Source organism: Oncorhynchus clarkii, chromosome 32, assembly GCF_045791955.1.
Source record: "Oncorhynchus clarkii lewisi isolate Uvic-CL-2024 chromosome 32, UVic_Ocla_1.0, whole genome shotgun sequence".
Taxonomy (NCBI): Eukaryota; Metazoa; Chordata; class Actinopteri; order Salmoniformes; family Salmonidae; genus Oncorhynchus; species Oncorhynchus clarkii.
Window position 1 is genome coordinate 39514046 of NC_092178.1, and position 18040 is coordinate 39532085.

The 18040-nt window shown below is 42.8% G+C and overlaps 1 protein-coding gene across 3 annotated transcripts in view; it reads right to left on the bottom strand.

Moving 5' to 3' along the window:
• Positions 1-18040, bottom strand: part of LOC139392386 (probable ATP-dependent RNA helicase ddx6) — a 63289-nt gene that overhangs the window by 34035 nt on the left and 11214 nt on the right. For all 3 annotated transcript variants that reach the window (XR_011629665.1, XM_071140345.1, XM_071140343.1), the window contains exons 6-9: positions 14058-14204; positions 8412-8506; positions 7983-8105; positions 2426-2554 (exon numbers count right to left, since the gene is read on the bottom strand). Coding sequence is in view for 2 of the 3 variants with exons in the window: in XM_071140345.1 (XP_070996446.1) it covers positions 2426-2554; positions 7983-8105; positions 8412-8506; positions 14058-14204 (494 nt within the window). In the remaining variant the exon portion in view is untranslated. The remainder of the gene's footprint in view (positions 1-2425; positions 2555-7982; positions 8106-8411; positions 8507-14057; positions 14205-18040) is intronic.

Here is an 18040-nt window from a genome sequence, read left to right on the forward strand (position 1 = left end):
CGCGCATCTAGCAAGTGAGGAATGTGCCATCTAAATGTGCCGGTCCGGCGATGGTTCTGTACTGCTGCTGCTCATTTCATGGCAAAGTGTAAAAATAACAAATAGATACAAATGAAAAACTTACTCATGGTATACTTCTGCCAGGTAAGCTTACTTTGCAATTAACATTTAATTGAGAAGGTTTGGGGGAAAGTATTTCTGTCAACCCAAAAGACAGTTATCACATAAACTGGCTACAAATAGAGTGATAGACAAACGATTGGCCTAGCGTTGTCCGGGTTAGGGAGGGTTTGGCCGGTAAGGATATCCTTGTCTCATCGCGCACTAGCGACTCCTGTGGCGGGCCGGGCGCATTGCGCGCTAACCAGGTCGCCAGGTGCACAGCGTTTCCTCCGACACATTGGTGCGGCTGGCTTCCGGGTTGGATGCGCGCTGTGTTAAGAAGCAGTGCGGCTTGGTTGGGTTGTGTTTCGGAGGACGCATGGCTCTCGACCTTTGCCTCTCCCGAGTCCGTGTGGGAGTTGAAGCGATGAGACAAGACAGTAACTACTAACTGGATACCACAAAATTGGGGAGAAAAAGGGGGTAATTTTAATTTTTTATTTTAATTGTTGATTATTATTATTTGTGTCCTGGTCCTATAAGAGCTCTTTGTCACGTCCCACAAGCAGGGTTGGGACAAAAACCTCACACTCACTCTTATGTTTAACTTTTTATGGCTGGGGGGCAGTATTGAGTAGCTTGGATGAATAAGATGCCTAAATTAAACGGCCTGCTCCTCAGTCTCAATTTCTAATATATGCATTTTATTATTAGTATTGGATAGAAAACACTAAAGTTTCTAAAACTGTTTGAATGATGTCTGTGAGTATAACAGAACTCATATGGCAGGCAAAATCCTGAGTTGAAATCAAAACAGGAAGTCAGAAATCTGAGCTTTGTATGTATTCAGAGTCCCCAATAAAATCCCCTTGAGATATGAATGATGTTGCCCTGCCTAAGGGTTCCACTAGATGTCAACCATCAATATAAATTCTAATGAGACTTCTATGATGTTGTGGGAGTGAATGATAGCAGAATCAGTCAGGTGTCTGGCAGTCAGCCATTTTCTGATCATGTTTATTCCTCATGGTAGTCACTTGCGTTCCATTGCTCACGAAGACAAGAAGGAGTACTCCGGTTGGAACTTTATTGACGCTATATGTTAAAAACATCCTAATGATTGATTCTGTACTTAGTTTGAAATGTTTCTTCGACCGGTAATATTACTTTTTGAAGTTTTTGTCCGATATAACGCTGACCAGAATTAGCGTGTTGATATGTATACCAAACGCGCTAACAAAATAAGGTATTTGGACATAAATAACGGACATTTTTGAACAAAACAAACATTTATTGTGGACCTGGGATTCCTGGAGTGCTTTCTGATGTAGATCATCAAAGGTAAGGGAATATTTATCATGTAATTTCTTGTTTATGTTGACGCCATCTTTGCGGCTGTGATGATTTTACTTCTGAGCGCCGTCTCAGATTATTGCATGGGTTTCTTTTTCTGTAAAGTTTTTTTGAAATCTGACACAGCGGTTGCATTAAGGAGAGGTATATCTATAATTCCATGTGTATAACTTGTATTATCATCTACATTTATGATGAATATTTCTGTTGAATGATGTGGCTAAGCAAAATCACTGGATGTTTTTGGAACTAGTGAATGTAACACGCCAATGTAAACTCAGATTTTCGGATATAAATATGAACTTTATCAAACAAAACATGCATGTATTGTGTAACATGAAGTCCTATGAGTGTCCTCTGATGAAGATTATCAAAGGTTAGTGATTAATTTCTCTATTTGTGCTTTTTCTCTCTCTCTTTGGCTGGTAAAATTGGCTGTGTATTTTAGTGAGTTGTTGGTGACCTAACAATCATTTGTGGTGCTTTCCCCGTAAATCCTATTTGAAAATCGGACACTGTGGTGGGATTAACAACAAGACTACCTTGAAAACGATATAAAATACATGTATGTTTCAGGAATTTTAATTATGAGATTTGTTCTTTTGAATATGGCGCCCTGTACTTTCACTGGATGTTGTTATATCGCTCCCGGTAACGGGATCTCAGCCATAAGAAGTTAAGAAATGTATTATTGTATAGCATGTGTGTGTGTGTGTGTGTGTGTGTGGCAAGCTTACAATGATGGCAAAAAAAAAACATTTGAGTACGCTGAACCTGGTGCTAGAGGGGGTACACAGCTGAATGTTTAATGTTTGAAGGTGTACGGGACTATAAAAGTTTGGGAACCACTGAGTTAGACAAATGTTAATAAAGGTTGCCTGTAAAGGCTCTATGGTATACTAATCTATGCCCACATTCCAGACTACATGTACATTCACATGTGTTTGTGGTGATTAGTGCCAAGGCTTACCCTGGAGAAGAGTGTGTTGAGACAGTGGACCTTTTGTCTCTCAGTGACGTAGGCGTAGTACTGGGTGATGCCCTTCAGAGTCAGCTCCTCCATCAGGTTGATCTCATAGGGCTTATGCAGGTGCTTGGCCTGGAGGAGAGAGGGGAGACAGGGAGTGGGGATAGGGAAATAAAAAAAGGGAGAGTAGAGGGTTATGGAAGTGCCTGAGTAAATCAATGCTGGAATAACTACACACATGTGCGCCTGGCTACACACACGGCTAGACCCTTGTAGCTAGACGAAAAAAAGAGCCTTTCTGCTGGCAACCAAGAACTGAAAACCCTGCAAAGGACAGAAAAAATACATATAACCAAAGCTAAGGACAACTACAAAAAGCTAGTGGAACCATGTTCCACACAGTGAACCTCAAGCAGGCCAGGCAGGGCCTTGCAAACCCTACCGGGGCAAGCCAAGAAGAAACCCAAGGGAAAACCAAAAAGGACAAGGACCAGTTTGCCAATAAACAGCACTTTTATAATGATGACTTCTCCACTGCAACAGAAAGCCAGAGGCAGCAACTGAACCTCTACGCCTTGGATGGAGCAAACCATTGGAGGTGGTGAGACAGGTCTTCAAGAGTCAAATCCAACAAAGCGAAAAGGACCAGACAAATTTTTTTTATCAAGGGACAGCTACTGAAGGAAAGCGCAGATGAGCTGGCAGACATCTAAGATCTGTCTAAGCTGGGGGGGGGTTACCAAGCTACAGTGGGGCAAAAAAGTATTTAGTCAGCCACCAATTGTGCAAGTTCTCCCTTTTAAAAAGATGAGGCCTATAATTTTCATCATAGGTACACCAGCTATGACAGACAAAATTAGATTTTTTTCTCTCCAGAAAATCACATTGTAGGATTTTTAATGAATTTATGAAAATTAAGCACATTAATCCACTTTACAAGGGCTGTAGAGCCTAACTGGTATACATAAGCAGTGCATGAGTTTCAAGTTTGGGGAAGTTCATTTTCACCATAAAAATGCCCCTTTATAATAAAATCATTACATACATAATTTAATTTGCGGTCACCTTTGATAATGTTTTCCGCTAACGGAACATGGATAAGGACACGGACACAGCGGGGACGCAACTGCGCGTCTTCACTTGTAGCCTGTGAGAAAGACCCAGTCACATGGAGAGCCATGTGAGTGAGAGGTGCTTCGGAGCACTCAGGGAGAAGGGCACAATGGCCACTGGCCGTAGACAGAATGGTTTCTTTTAGGGTGCATTACAGCCACATGAAGGGGATCCCGCCATGAAATTCTAGGCATTATCAAGTACTTGTTAAATTGTGAAAAAACAATGCAGAGTTCATGCCTTTCAAGCTACTTTTTTCAAATCATTAGTCGCATCATGCAGCCTTACAATGTATTAAACATCCAAACAGAGCCCAACATTTGTAGAACTACTAAAGTTACATTAATAACTCTAAATTAAGCATATTTCTTTGTTAACCGCTCAACACAGAATAGCCGCATGTAAGCGCTCCCTCAAATCGTTTGTGAAGAAAATATCCTTCACATTTTATTCAGCTTTGTTCAATTGTATTCTTCATACTATAAAATAATGCCCCGGAATTCTAAGCAAATCTTGTCTGCTAAATGTAGCCCATAGCCACATCAGGACAACTCAAGAGTACGCTATTCTGTTCTTCTGAAATAGACTACATTTTCTTCATATCTTATTTATTTTAGACTTGTCTAAAGAAGCAAGGTATTGAAAATGTAATATAAGGTAATGCATATTGTTAAGGTTTAGGCTATATAACATGGATTTAGACATTTTTTTAAAGTAGATGTTCCAAACGTCTGCATTAGTAGCTTGTAGGATATGTGAAAGCCAGAAGATGCTAAATGTTATGTTAATGAACTGTCAATTACTGTGAGACCGACAGTTATTTGCTTGACAATCACCGGCTGACGAAATTGTGACTGCCACAGCCCTACCAATGATCTAAGAGGCTCCGAAGGGGACTGCTTGGCAGTGAAATATGAAGATGACAGCGTGTCGACCTCACCGATGACACACTGCATTTCCAAACAGAAGTAAACATGGTTCATGACTAGTGCAATAACTACCTCAGACTCAAAACAAAATAACTGCACATTTGGTCTGCCTTCCCCCGGAAATCAATGAGCCACCTAGTCCTGGGTGGTGTAGAGATTGAGTTAAGTACAAGGGAACAAACATGGACAGCGCACACTTAAGGCAGAACATCATTAAAAATAAAAACACCAACAACAACTGTACCTCCTGTGCAGACTCAGACAACTGACTGTCAACACCAGGATACTCTCCAACTATGCCTGCCATATATAGTGTGTGCAGACTTTGCTTCCTGGCTTGTTAGTGGGCTGTCAGTGGATAATAAGGCTATGAACATGTGGTCCAAACTCTGCAGGCTGCAGTGCAGAGGGCACCTTGTCTTCTCCGGACAAGCTTTTGTCCGGATGCCCCAAACAATCGGAAATGGGATTCATCAGAAAATGACTTTACCTCAGCAGTCCAATCCCTGTGCATTTAGCAGAATATCAGTCTGTCCCTGATGTTTCTCCTGGAGAGAAGTGGCTTCTTTGCTGCCCTTCTTGACACCAGGACATCCTCCAAAAGTCATCCCTCACTGTGCGTGCAGATGCACCACACCTGCCTGCTGCCATTCCTGAGCAAGCTCTGTACTGGTGGTGCGCCGATCCCGCAGCTGAATCAACTTTAGGAGATGGTCCTGACGCTTGCTGGACTTCCTTGGGCGCCCTGAAGCCTTCTTCACAACAATTGACCCGCTCTCCTTGAAGTTCTTGATGATCCGATAAATGGTTGATTTAGGTGCAATCTTACTGGCAGCAATATCCTTGCCTGTGAAGCCCGTTTTGGGCAAAGCAATGACAGCGCATGTTTCCTTGCAGGTAACCATGGTTGACAGAGGAAGAACAATGATTCCAAGCACCACCCTCCTTTTGAAGCTTCCAGTCTGTTGTTCGAACTCAATCAGCATGACAGAGTGATCTCCAGCCTTCCAGTCCTCGTCAACACTCACACGTGTTAAAGAGAGAATCACTGACATGATGTCAGCTGGTCCTTCTGTGGCAGGGCTGAAATGCAGTGGAAATGTTTTTGGGGGATTCAGTCCATTTGCATGGCAAAGAGGAACTTTGGAATTAATTGCAATTCATCTGATCACTTTTCATAACATTATGGAGTATATGCAAATTGCTGAGGCAGCAGACTTTGTGAAAATTTTGGCCACGACTTTACAGTGCATTTGGAAAGTATTCAGACAACTGGACTTTTTCCACATTTTGTTATGGTACAGCTGTATTCAAATTTACAAAACTGAAAAATCACATTCTCAGTATTCAGACCCTTTTACTCAGTGCTTTGTTGAAGCACCTTTGGAAGCAATTACAGCCTCAAATTGTCTTAGCTATGACGCTACAAGCTTGGCACACTTGTATTTGGAGAGTTTCTCCCATTCTTCTCTACAGATCCTCTCAAATTCAGATGGATGGGAGGGACACTGCACAACTATTTTCAAATCTCTCCAGAGGTGTTCGATCGTGTTCAATTCCGGGCTATGGCTGGTCCACTCAAAGACTTGTCCCGAAGCCACTCCTGAGTTGTCTTGGTTGAGTGCTTAGGGTCGTTGTCCTGTTGGAAGGTGAACCATTGCCACGGTCCTGAGCACTCTGGAGCAGGTTTCCATCAAAGATTGGTCTGGACTTTGCTCGGCTCATCTTTCCCTTGATCCTGACTAGTCTCACAGTCCCTGCCACTGAAAAACATCCACAGCATGACTCTGCCACTACCATGCTTCACCATAGGGAGGAAGCCAGGTTTCTTCCAGATGTGACGCTTGGCATTCAGGCCAAAGAGTTCAATCTTGGTTTCATCAGACCAGAGAATCTTGTTGGAGTGCTGCAGAGATGGTTATCCTTCTGAAAGGTTCTCCTATCTCTACAGAGGAACTCTAGAACTCTGTCAGAGTGAGCATTGGGTTCTTGGTCACCTCCCTGACCAAGGCACTTCTCCCCAGATTGCTCAGTTCATATTCATGAAATCACAAGTGAAATATATTGAAACACAGCTTAGCCTTTTGTTAATCACCCTGTCATCTCAGATTTTGAAATTATGCTTTCCAGCCAAAGCAAGACAAGCATTTGTGTAAGTTTATCGATAGCCTAGCATAGCATTATGCCTAGCTAGCAGCAGGCAGCTTGGTCATGAAATTCAGAAAAGCAATCCAATTAAATCGTTTACTTTTGATGAGCTTCGGATGTTTTCACTCACGAGACTCCCAGTTAGATAGCAAATGTTCCTTTTTTCCATAAAGATTATTTTTGTAGCCGAAATAGCTCCGTTTGTTCTTCACGTTTGGCTGAGAAATTGACCGGAAATTGCGGTCACGACAAAAATATTCCAAATTAGATCCATAATAGACAGAAACATGGCAAACGTTTTTTATAATCAACCCTCAAGATGTTTTTCAAATATCTATTCGATAATATATCAACCGGGTCAGTTGGTTTCTTATAGTAGGAGCGAGAGAAACAATGGCTGCATTTGTCTATTACGCACATATCACTCAGAGCCACCAGGTGACCACTGACGCAATGTTGTCGCTCACGCTAATTTTTCAAAATAAAAGCCTGAAACTGTCTTGTGACACTAGACACATTAGGGAAGCCATAGAAAAAGGAATCTGTTTTGATATCCCTTTCACTGCTCAATAGGGACGCATAGGAACGCAGAGGTTTCTAAATAAGAGTCACTTCCTGATTGGATTTCTCTCAGGCTTTCACCTGCAATATCAGTTCTGTTATACTCACAGACCATTTTCTTTACAGTTTTGGAAACTTTAGAGTGTTTTCTATCCCAAGCTGTCAATTATATGCATATTCTATTATCTTGTCCTGAAAAATAGCCTGTTTACTTTGGGAATGTTATTTTTCCAAAAATGAAAATAGTGCCCCCTAGTTTCAAGAGGTTAAGAATGATGGAGGCCACTGTGCTCTTGGGGACCTTCAATGCTGCAGACATTTTTTGGTACCCTTCCCCAAATCTGTGCCTCGACACAATCCTGTCTAGGTCTACAGACAATTCCTTCCACCTCATTCCTTGGTTTTTGCTCTGATATGCACTGTCAACTGTGGGACCTTATATTGAAAGGTGTGTGCCTTTCCAAATCATGTCCGATCAATTGAATTTAGCACCGGTGGACTCCAATCAAGTTGTAGAAACATCTCAAGGATGAGCAATGGAAACAGGATGCAGAGATTAATTTCAAGTCTCACAACAAAGGGTCTGAATACTTATTTACATAAGGTATGTTTTTTTGCTTTTTGTAATAAATTTGCAGAAATATCAAAAAACCTGTTTTTGGGGTCTGAATAAGCCAAGGGTAAAGAGGTCTGAATACTTTCCAAATGCACTGTATATCGTATCATTATGGAAAAGCAAAACAGACTGGCCTGTTGGTGAGACCACATGGCTGCCAACTTGTGGCTCAGCGCCATGTGGCACTACTCACCATGAACTTCTGCACGCTGATGGGGAAGGTGGCAGAGTACAGCAGGATCTGACGGCCCTTGCCCAGGAAGCTGATGATATCCTCGATGAGCACCATAAAGTCCTGAGACAGCAGCTTGTCCGCCTGTGAGGAAGATATTACATTATTATTAAGAGGAGCATTAGCAGCGTTCTAAAAAGTATACATTAATTTGCTACTACTAGTATGTAATTGACATACGGCGCTGGTTGCAGGGGAAAATATTACATGTAGCCCTTTGAACCTCTTTGGTAGATAGATACACCAGAACAGATTTGATGGGCCCTGATGAAGAATATTGAGTGGCTTGTAACAAAATAGCTCATGGACTGATTCTCTGGAGTCATCTACAGTAGCTGAGTATAGTGAGTGGTTGATTGACTCAAGTGCCACATGTATTCACACACTCACCTCATCCATCACCATCATCTGAACTCTATCCACTTTGGCCACGCCCTTCTTTATCAAGTCCAAGATCCTGCCAGGTGTGGCTATGACCACATGCACTAAGAGTGAAAAAAAAAATATATCAGAAACACCACCATTACAGATGTGCAAGTGTACAGATTTGAGATTGTGTGACTTGCTTGTAGTGTACAGTGGGGTCCATAATTTACATCCTTGATAAAGACAAGCAAAAATGACAAATAATTCAAATACAGCACTATATCTAATGCGCAAAACAAAATCGGGAAATTATATTATACTTATACAATTGCTCAGGAGATTTTGTTTAACAATTAGTAGTAATTAACAAATAACTTTATTCTCAAAAAAGGTAGGGGGTCAAAATGATTGACACACGTTTGCAATACCATACCTTGCAAGGATAACGGCACTGAGCCTTTTTCTAAAATGTTCTACAAGCGTTCTTAGACCATTCCTCCATACAGAATCCTTCCAGATCGTTGATATCCTTTGGCTGAGCTTACAGACTTGCCCTTTTAAATTCAAACCGCAGATGTGTTTCAGGTCCAGAGAGAGAAATGGCCATTGCAAAATGTGGATTATGGCCAATTGACAAATTCTTTGTGAATTTTGATGTGTGCTTGTGGTTACAGTCTTGCTGGAAGATTGCGTTCAAGTGTCAGCCTCCTGGGCAGAGGCAACCAGGTTTTTGATAAATGTCCTAGGTACTGGATAAGGTTGATGATGCGGTTGACCTTAAGTACCCCAGGACCAGTAGAAGAAAAATAGCCACATTACATCAAAGACCACCCCCTCCCCCCACCATCATTTACAGTACGTGTTGGAATCTTCTCTGCACATGCACTCATGTCAATGCCAAACCCACCACTGGTGTGGCCAAAGAGCTCTATTTTGATGTCATACAACAAATAAACATCTGGAGTTTGCTAAATGACATTGGCACTTGAATTAGAACCAGTGCTATTGTCAGACGTCATGAAAATAGAGCTCTTTGGCCACTCACACCAGAGGCATCGAAATGAGAACGCATTAGCAGAAAATTAAAAACCAGTGGAGGGCAGTCCATAAGCGCAGATGAATGATAAAATATACTGTATGGAGAAATGATCTAAGATACCTTCCAATGGTGTTAACCAACTCGTAAAACATTTGAGATTTTTTTTTAAATACATTTTTAAGTCATTTTTGCTCATGTTTATCAAGGGTGTCTATTTCAAACCCCACTGTATATTGTACAACAGTATTTGGAGCTTCTCCCATTCTTCTCTGCAGATCCACTCAAGCTGTCAGGCTAGATGGGGAGCCTAGCTGCACAGCTATTTTCAGGTCTCTCCAGAGATGTTCAATCAGGTTCAAGTCCGGGCTCTGGCTGGGCCACTCAAGAACATTGAGACTTGTCCCGAAGCCACTCCTGCATTGTCTTGGCAGTGTGCATTGTCTTGGTCATTGTCCTGTTGGAAGGTGAACCTTCGTCCCAGTCTGGGGTCCTGAGCGCTCTGGAGGGAGCTGGTTTTCATCAAGGATCTCTTTACTTTGCTCTGTTCATCTTTCCCTTGATCCTGACTAGTCTCACAGTCCCTGTCGATTAAAAACATACCCACAGTATCATGCTTCCACCACCATGCTTCATCATAGGGATGGCGCCAGGTTTCCGCCAGACGTGACACTTGGCATTCAGGCCAAAGAGTTCAATCTTGGTTTCATCAGACCAGAGAATCTTGTGTCTCATGGTCAGAGTCCTTTGGGTACCCTTTGGCAAACTCCAAGTGGGCTGTCATGTGCCTTTTACTGAGGAGTGGCTACCATCTGGCCACTACCACAAAGGCCTAATTGGTTGAGTGCTGCAGAGATGGTTGTCCTTCTGGAAGGTTCTCCCATCTCCACAGAGGAACTCTAGAGCTCTGTCAGAGTGAGTTTGAGTACTTGGTCACCACACTGACAAAGGCTCTTCTCCCCCGCTTGCTCAGTTTGGCCGGGTGGTCAGCTCTAGAAAGAGTATTGGTGGTTACAAACTTCTTCCATTTAATAATGGAGGTCACTGTGGTTTTGGGAACCCCTTCAATGCTGTCTCGGAGCTCTACGGACAATTCCTTCGACCTCTTGGCTTGGCTATTGCTCTGACATGCACCCTCATCTGTGGGACCTTATATAGACAGGTGTGTGCCTTTCCAATCATGTACTATCAATTGAATTTACCACAGGTGGACTCCAATCAAGTTGTAGAAACATCAAGGATGATACATGTTAACAGGATGCACCTGAACTTACATTTTGAGTCTCATGGGAAAGGGTCTGAATTCTTAAGTAAAAAGGGTATTTATTTTTTTACACTGCTCAAAAAAATAAAGGGAACACTAAAATAACACATCCTAGATCTGAATGAAATATTATTTTTAAATACTTTTTTCTTTACATAGTTGAATGTGCTGACAACAAAATCACACAAAAATGATCAATGGAAATCAAATTTATAAACCCATGGAGGTCTGGATTTGGAGTCACACTCAAAATTAAAGTGGAAAACCACACTACAGGCTGATCCAGCATTGATGTAATGTCCTTAAAACAAGTCAAAATGAGGCTCAGTAGTGTGTGTGGCCTTCCCGTGCCTGTATGACCTCCCTAGAACGCCTGGGCATGCTCCTGATGAGGTGGCGGATGGTCTCCTGAGGGATCTCCTCCATGACCTGGACTAAAGCATCCGCCAACTCCTGGACAGTCTGTGGTGCAACGTGGCGTTGGTGGATGGAGCGAGACATGATGTCCCAGATGTACACAATTGGATTCAGGTCTGGGGAATGGGCGGGCCAGTCCATAGCATCAATGCCTTCCTCTTGCAGGAACTGCTGACACACTCCAGCCACATGAGGTCTAGCATTGTCTTGCATTAGGAGGAACCCAGGGCCAACCGCACCAGCATATGGTCTCACAAGGGGTCTGAGGATCTCATCTCGGTACCTAATGGCAGTCAGGCTACCTCTGGCGAGCACATGGAGGGCTGTGCGGCCCCCCAAAGAAATGCCACCCCACACCATGACTGACCCACCGCCAACCCTGTCATGCTGGAGGATGTCGCAGGCAGCAGAACGTTCTCCACGGCGTCTCCAGACTGTCACATGTGCTCAGTGTGAACCTGCTTTCATCTGTGAAGAGCACAGGGCGCCATTGGCGAATTTGCCAATCTTGGTGTTCTCTGGCAAATGCCAAACGTCCTGCACGGTGTTGGGCTGTAAGCACAACCCCCACCTGTGGATGTTAGGCCCTCATACCACCCTCATGGAGTCGGTTTCTGACCGTTTGAGCAGACACATGCACATTTGTGGCCTGCCGGAGGTCATTTTGCAGGGCTCTGGCAGTGCTCCTCCTTGCACAAAGGCGGAGGTCGCGGTCCTGCTGCTGGGTTGTTGCCCTCCTACGGCCTCCTCCACGTCTCCTGATGTACTGGCCTGTCTCCTGGTAGCGCCTCCATGCTCTGGACACTACGCTGACAGACACAGCAAACCTTCTTGCCACAGCTCGCATTGATGTGCCATCCTGGATGAGCTGCACTACCTGAGCCACTTGTGTGGGTTGTAGACTCCGTCTCATGCTACCACTAGAGTGAAAGCACCGCTAGCATTCAAAAGTGACCAAAACATCAGCCAGGAAGCATAGGAACTTAGAAGTGTTCTGTGGTCCCCACCTGCAGAACCACTCCTTTATTGGGGGTGTCTTGCTAAATGCCTATAATTTCCACCTGTTGTCTATTCCATTTGCACAACAGCATGTGAAATTTATTGTCAATCAGTGTTGCTTCCTAAGTGGACAGTTTGATTTCACAGAAGTGTGATTGACTTGGAGTTACATTGTGTTGTTTAAGTGTTCCCTTTATTTTTTTGAGCAGTGTATATGTAATAAATTTGCAAACAATCCTAAAAACCTGTTTTAGTTCTCTCATTACAGGATATTGTGTAAATTGCTGAGGAAAATGTTTGATTTCATCGATTTTAGAATAAGTCTAACGTAACAGAATGTTGAAAAAGTAAAGGGATCTGAATACTTTCTAAAGGCACTGTATATAGTTGAAGTCGGAAGTTTACATAGACAAAAAACATTTAAAACGCAGTTTCACAATTCCTGACATTTAATCCTAGTAAAAGTGCCCTGTCTTAAGTCAGTTAGGATCATCACTTTATTTAAGAATGTGAAATGTCAGAATAATAGTAGAGAGAATTATTTATTTCAGCTTTTATTTCTTTCATCACATTCCCAGTGGGTCAGAAGTTTACATACCCTCAATTAATATTTGGTATCATTGCCTTTAAATTGGTTAACTTGGGTCAAACATTTTGGGTAGCCTTCCACAAGCTTCCCACAATAAATTGGGTGAATTTTGGCCCATTCCCCCTGACAGAGCTGGTGTAACTTCGTCAGGTTTGAAGGCCTTCTTGCTCGCACACGCTTTTTCATTTCTGCCCACAAACTTTCTACAGGATGAGGTCAGGGATTTGTGATGGCCACTCCAAAACCCTGACTGTGGACCTTAAGCCATTTTTCAAAACTTTGGATGCATGCTTGGGGTCATTGTCCATTTGGAAGACCCATTTGCAACCAAGCTTTAACTTCCTGACTGATGTCTTGAGATGTTGCTTAGTGGTGTAGCCTAGTGGTTAGAGTGTTGGACTAGTAACTGGAAGGTTGCAAGTTCAAACCCCCGAGCTGACAAGGTACAAATCTGTCGTTCTGCCCCTGAACAGGCAGTTAACCCACTGTTCCTAGGCAATCATTGAAAATAAGAATTTGTTCGTAACTGACTTGCCTAGTTAAATAAAGGTCAAAAAAAATATATATATAGTTTGGTCTATGAGCGCTGTACTCAGATTATTGCATGGTGTGCTTTTTCCATAAAGCTTTTTTGAAATCTGACACAGCGGTTCCATTAAGGAGAAATATATCTTTAATTCCATGTATAACACTTGAATTTTCATCAACATTTAGTTGAGTATTTCTGTAAATTGATGTGGCTCTCTGCAAAAAACATGCCAATGTAAACTGAGATTTTTGGATATAAATATTAACTTTTTCAAACAAAACATACATGTATTGTGTCACATGAAGTCCTATGAGTGTCATCTGATGAAGATCAAAGGTAATTCATTTTCTCTCTATTTCTGCTTTTTGTGACTCCTCTCTTTGGCTGGAAAAATGGCGGTTTTTCTGGGACTAGGTGCGGACCTAACATAATCGCATGGTATGCTTTCGTCTTAAAGCCTTTTTGAAATCAGACACTGTGGTGGGATTAACAACAAGTTTCTTTAAAATGGTGTATAATACTTGTATGTTTGAAGAATTTTAATTACGAGATTTCTGTTTGAATTCTGAATTCTGACCCACTAGAATTGTAATACAGTGAATTATAAGTGAAATAATCTGTCTGTAAACAATTGTTGGAAAAATTACGTGTCATGCACGAAGTAGATGTCCTAACCGACTTGCCACAACTATAGTTTGTTAACAAAAGAATTTGTGGAGTGGTTGAAAAACTAGTTTTAATGACCAAAGTGTATGTAAACATCCGACTTCAACTGTGTACGTCGCAAGACACCACTCTTGGTATGAAGTGACAATGTGATGCTGTTGGGTCTTTACCAGTCTCGTCCAGGCGCATGATGTCATCTCGCAGGTTGGTACCACCCGTGGTGGCCATGACTTTCACTCCGCCCAGGTGCTTGCTGATCTGGATACTGATCTGGCTCACCTGCAGGGCCAGCTCACGAGTGGGCACCATCACAATAGCTTGGGAGAGAGGACGAAGTGGATATGGGTAAGTATAAGAGGTATAGATAGCGAAAGTGCAAGTGCAAGACAATGAGGTTCGACAGAGAGGGAGGGAAAAGTAGGAAGAGGGGCGCAGTAGGGCTGGGCGGTATACTGTATTTTACGATATACCGGTATTGATGCAGGGGCCAGTTTGGGTTTTTACTTTACCTTCTATAAATGGTATTTGCATGATTGGTTTGTTAAAATGACATGCTGTGCGCAATGTCCATTTTTATAGTTTACTTCGTTACTTGAGTCACCCCTCTCTGTGCTCTCTCCCTCCATTCCTCCTTCCAAACAGACCTAGCCCTGCCCCATCACCCAAGGAGCGCACTGTTGATCCTTAACCACTAGACTTGCTTTCAGTCTGCATGGTCAATGCACCACATGCAACAATTTTGATGACAACAATGCCGTTTTCACTTTGCTTCTTAATGTAGATCCACTAACGGTTTATAATTACACCATTAGTTTGTTTCTTACATCTGCAAACAGCTAGTTTGTCTTTTCTTAGCAAGTTGGGCCAAATATTGTTAGCCGCTAATGTGAATCGCAAGCTAATTAAATGAACTGAGTCAGAGCAAATTTAATTAGCTATACAGCCTGATAATGCCAGTGATGGTTTAGACCAAAATCAGCATGTTGTTTGTGCAACAGTATCTTCTAAATCAGTGGTTCCCAAACTTTTTATAGTCCAGTATCCCTTCAAACATTCAACCTCCAGCTGCGTACCCCCTCCAGCACCAGGGTCAGCGCGCACTCTCAAATGCTGATTTTTGACATCATTGAAAGCCTGCCCCACACACTATACGATATTCTTATTTTTAATAAATGTGAGTTTGTCACAACCCAGCTTATGGGAAGTGACAAAGAGCTCTTATAGGACCAGGACACAAATAATCAATAATTTTGCTCTTTAACCATCTTAGATATAAAACCTTATTAGTTTATACAAAAGTGTGAATAACTCACCACAGGGTAATGAAGGGTGTGCCTGAAAGGATGCACATAATTCTGCAATGTTGGGTTGTATTTGGGGAGACAGTGTCATTTTCCACACAGTCTGTGCCTGTATTTAGTTTTCATGCTAGTGAGGGCCGAGAATCCACTCTCACATAAGGTACGTGGTTGCAAATGGTATAAATGTCTTAACAGCACGATTTGCCAAGGCAGAATACTCTGAGCGCAGCCCTATCCGGAAATCTGGCAGTGGCTTCTGATTAAATTACATTCTCACAGAACCGCTTGTTGCAATTTCGACGAGGCTCTCTTGTTCAGATATGGGCAAGTGGACTGGAGGCAGGACATGAAAGGGATAACGAATCCAGTTGTTTGTGTTGTCCGTTTCTGGAAAGTACCGGAGTAACTGCACACCCAGCTCATTCAGGTGCTTCGCTATATCACATTTGACATAGTCCGTAAGCTTGAGTTAATTTTCACACAAAATATTATACAGAGATGAGACCTGCGTGCTGTCCTTGTTAATGCAGACAAAAAAAAGAGCTGCAACTTCTTAAATCAGCGCCTCAATTTGGTCCCGCACATTGAATATATAGTCCCTGGCAGGTCCCTGTCATCCTAGACTCAGATCACTCAGATAGGCCAGTCGTGTGAGAATCTCGTCATCGTGCAAGCGGTCAGACAAGTGAAAGTTATGGTCAGTCAAGAACTTTAAGCTCTCAATTAAAGAAAATGTGTCAATACTTTGCCCCATGATAACCAGTACTCTTCTCTGGGCTCCCGAGTGGCGCAGCCATCCAAAGCACTACAGACACCCTGGATCGATTCCAGGCTGTATCACAACCGGCCTTGATTGGGAGCCCCATAGGGCGGCGCACAATTGGCCCAGCGTCGTCCGGGTTTGGCCGGGGTGGCTGTCATTGTAAATAAGAATGTTAACTGACTTGCCTAGTTAAATAAAATGTTGTAAAAGCGTTACATGGTCGCTGCCCATATCATTGCATAGTGCAGAAAATACAGGGGCCTTGCTTTTACAAAGTTAGCCATTTTTCACTGTATTGTCTAAAACGTCTTTCAAGCTGTCAGGCATTCCTTTGGCAGCAAGAGCCTCTCAGTGGATGCTGCAGTGTACCCAAGTGGCATCGGGAGCAACTGCTTGCACGCTCGTTACCACTCCACTGTGTCTCCCTGTCATGGCTTTCGCGCCATCAGTACAGATACCAACATAAGCAGGAGCTACGTTTGGCTCCATACGGACCGTTAGTGGTATTCCCGCGAGAGAGTAATGGTTAATGTGATTGGATGTTAAATTATTTGACTAAGCTACCTGTATTTGACATTGTGGTGTTATTTCGTTGAACACTAGATGGTTCAATTTTATTTTTGGGCAGTGAAACGAGGATACTCGGGTGAGAAAAAAAATCCTCACCCAAATGTATAGCCCCGTTGGAAGATATAAATGGACTCTTTGAAAATGTGAAGAGAATTTTCTTTCTTTTTTTAAATATGAAATGTGAATCACATTTTAATTTACGTACCCCCGACAGCATTGCGCATACCCCAGTTTAGGAATAAATCAAGAGAGGAATACATGAAGCAAGAATATGTTAGCTACATGAAGTAGCTAAGAGAAAACATTCACATTCAGTGTAGCCAAAGATTATAGCATCCCATAGGAAACAGACATTTTGGTTCCTACCCTGTCACAATAACTGCTCCCTGGCATTTTCATTTGTTGTCAAGTCAAACACTGTATTCAAAGTGCCCACTATTATATTCTAACAGAAATAGAAAAATCTTCTATTTCCATGATTCCAAAGGTTCACCCAAGTGTTTTGCTCAAAGGTGAAATTGCAAATTCAAATAAAATGTTATTTGTCACATGCGCCGAATACAACAGGTGCAGACCTTAAGAAAAAAACGTTAAAAAGTAAGAGAAGCACAAATAACTAAAGAGCAGCAGTAAATAACAATAGTGGGGCTATATACAGGGGATACCGATACAGAGTCCGCGTGTAGGGGAAGCCGGTGTCAAAGTAATATGTACATGTAGGTAGAGTTATTAAAGTGACTATGCATTCGTAGAGTTATTAGTGACTATGCGTGAGTTAAAGTGACTAGATAATAACAGAGCAGCAGCAGTTTAGAAGGGGGGGGGAGGCAACGCAAATAGTCTGGGTAGCCATTTGATAGATGTTCAGGAATCTTACGGCTTGTGGGTAGAAGCTGTTTAGAAACCTTTTGGACCTAGCCTTGGCGCTCTGGTATCGCTTGCCATGCAGTTGCAGAAAGAACAGTTTATGACTAGGGTGGCTGGAGTCTGACAATTTTTAGGGCCTTCTTCTGACACCACCTGGTATAGAAGTCCTGGATGGCAGGAAGCTTGGCCCCGGTGATGTACTGGGCCGTACGCACTACCCTCTGTAGTGCCTTGCGGTCGGAGGCCAAGCAGATGCCGTACTAGGGTTGCATCACTGCCATCAGGATGCTCTCGATTGGGCAGCTGTACAACCTTTTGATGATCTGAGGACCCATGCCAAATCTTTTCAGTCTCCTGAGGGGGAATAGGTTTTGTCGTGCCCTCTTCACCATTATCTTGGTGTGCTTGGACCACGGTAGTCTGTTGGTGATATGGACGCATAGGAACTTGAAGCTCTCAACCTGACTTCCTCCCTATAGGCCATCTCATCGGGAGTGAACACGGAGTACAGGAAGGGACTGAGCACACACCAGAGGGGCCCCCGTGTTGAGGATCAGTGTGGCGGATGTGTTGTTAGTCCAGGATCCAGTTGCAGAGGGAGGTATTTAGTCCCAGGGTCCTTAGCTTAGTGATGAGCTTTGAGGGCACTATG